The sequence below is a fragment of the Cryptotermes secundus genome, unplaced genomic scaffold (assembly GCF_002891405.2).
Source record: "Cryptotermes secundus unplaced genomic scaffold, Csec_1.0 scaffold2930, whole genome shotgun sequence".
Taxonomy (NCBI): Eukaryota; Metazoa; Arthropoda; class Insecta; order Blattodea; family Kalotermitidae; genus Cryptotermes; species Cryptotermes secundus.
Window position 1 is genome coordinate 76,713 of NW_019729991.1, and position 2,451 is coordinate 79,163.

A 2,451-nucleotide genomic window follows, 5' to 3' on the forward strand; every position below is an offset into this window, starting at 1 on the left:
TCAATTATGCAACATTTATTTACATGTCTAAAGTTTTAACATACAAATTAAATGTGGAAAAACATCGTCCGAGAAAACATGAGGATTTTCTGGGGCTGCAGCAGATGATCTTGTATATTTGGATTCCGAAGTAGCCTCAGTTCCACATTATTCTTGTGGTGTCTTGGTAGGTTTCTCGGCAGGTTCCTCAGGTCACGGTTCCTCCGTGTAATGTTCCTCCGTATCCGGTTCCTCCTTATCCGGTTCCTCCGTGTCCGGTTCCTCGCTAGGTTCCTCAGTTTGACGATATGGAATGATTGGATGGAGGGGCGGCAAAATTGGCAGACCCGGGAGATGCAAAATTGGTGCCCCAATTATTGGCAAACCTGGTTTTCCAATCAGTGGTGGAAGCAGTGGTCCAAATGGTGGTAAAAACGGTGGACCAAGTAGTGGCAAAAGTGGTGGTTTATATAGTGGATAGTGTAGGAGTCCTGGTGGATAATATGGTTGGTAAACAACTGTATAATAATGATTGGAAACTGGTGGGTAATTTGGTTTGGAATCACTTGGATAATAAGGTGGGGAATCTGGTGGGTAATGTGCTGGGGAATCAGTTGGATAATACGGCGGAGAAGCTGGTGGGTAATTTGGTTTGGAAACACTTGGATAATACGGTGGGGAAGCTGGTGGGTAATTTGGTTTGGAAACACTTGGATAATACGGTGGGGAATCTGGTGGGTAATGTGCTGGGGAATCAGTTGGATAATACGGCGGAGAAGCTGGTGGGTAATTTGGTTTGGAAACACTTGGATAATACGGTGGGGAAGCTGGTGGGTAATTTGGTTTGGAAACACTTGGATAATACGGTGGGGAATCTGGTGGGTAATGTGCTGGGGAATCAGTTGGATAATACGGCGGAGAAGTTGGTGGGTAATTTGGTTTGGAAACACTTGGATAATACGGTGGGGAAGCTGGTGGGTAATATTCTGGCGAATCACTTGGATAATACGGCGGAGAAGCTGGTGGGTAATGTGGTGGAGGAATTGGTTTTGGTTTATTTGGTGTCAAAACTGGTGGTTTATGTGGCGGCAAATCTGGAGGTTTATATGGTGGTAAAACTGGTGGTTTACTTGGTGGAAAAACTGATGGTGCAACTGATGGTGTTACCGGTTTCTCCTGCTCTACGGGTTTAGCGAGCGCCACGACAGCGATGGCTGCAGTAACAAGGAGTATCTGCAAACCAGAAGGAAGTTATATACGCCATTGCTCACATTAAGTGTATATATTACACCAGTAATTGCTTAGGAGTGAACGGAGAATTTCATGGAGGTAGGCCTAGGCCCACTGGGGCTGTAGTGAGAAGGAAAAAATGCTTAGCATTTACTAGATCATCGGCTCATTAGGACTGTAATAATCGTAAGATTGTAATAATTCTCTCAGATCATGGCAGAATATATACAGTTTGTTACAGACAGCAAAGAACTAGAAGTACAACCACAATGCGCTCTCAGTCAATGTTTGCATATGGGTGTGATTTAGTGCAGAACAAGCTGCACGGTCACCATTAGTTTTTCAGAGCGTCATTTCTTACAGTAGTTTATATCCCTTGAAGTGAAGTTGAGGGCAGGGAAAGAGAGGCTGTATTAGTAAAATCAGAGTCGAATCAAACCGGAAGTTCCAAGAAAGCACCAAAATTAGGTGTATCTCCCGCCGGTTTAAATAAACTCAAACAGAATTTAAAATATCGTCAAAATAAGTTACAAATTCTGGACATGGTCATGAATACCGTCCTTGATGTCTTAATTCCAAAATCACTTTAATGGAACCTTGGTATGAAATTTCAGATAACTAGTAATAAACTTTCAATATATCATCAATAAGCCTGAAAAATTATTACTGAATTAACAATACACAAGGGAGTGGGGGGTGTTACGCCGTGTACTCCGGTATAAGTTCACCAGATTCTGGACAGAATATACCGTCTCCAACTTCAGAATAGAAAAGTAAGCCAAGCAAGTAGATAGCAACAAACAAGCAGCAAAATATCTGTAAAATATGGCGTCTGCTTTGGTCTCCTACAGTGACAAACGTTCATATTACCAGTTGCTTCCTGAAAATGTTCTACCACTTACCGTGTAACGAGCCATGGCGAAGTCCAATGACACTACAGCAGAGTCATGCCTTATATAGGAACCCGTCTGTTTGAGCAGGTGTCCATGAGTTTAGGAGATGGACTTCGGAAGTGGCAAACCTCTGCCAAGTGGCCACTGTATCGCCATATTTGATACACATTGGTAGTGAAACCGATTCGTCATGTGTTTACCTTGGCACTCACCCTCACCTTACCACCTGGACAAACAACTTGTTTATGTGTTCATGGTCAAGCATGATGCATCAGATTAGCAAATACACTCGATGAATATATCACTCATTAGCCTATTAAAAAAAATGCATGTGCAGCAATGCAGCTTT

At 42.8% G+C, this 2,451-nt stretch overlaps 1 protein-coding gene across 1 annotated transcript; it reads right to left on the reverse strand.

The window, feature by feature from the left end:
* LOC111865938 (proline-rich extensin-like protein EPR1) lies at window positions 1-2,196 on the reverse strand. The gene is made up of 2 exons (XM_023854379.2): window positions 2,112-2,196; window positions 1-1,212 (listed from the first exon to the last, which is right to left on the reverse strand). Exons 1-2 carry the CDS (start codon window positions 2,124-2,126, stop codon window positions 193-195), a joined length of 1,035 nt encoding a protein of 344 aa, XP_023710147.1. The 5' UTR covers window positions 2,127-2,196; the 3' UTR covers window positions 1-192.
* Between the last annotated feature and the right edge of the window lie 255 nt (window positions 2,197-2,451).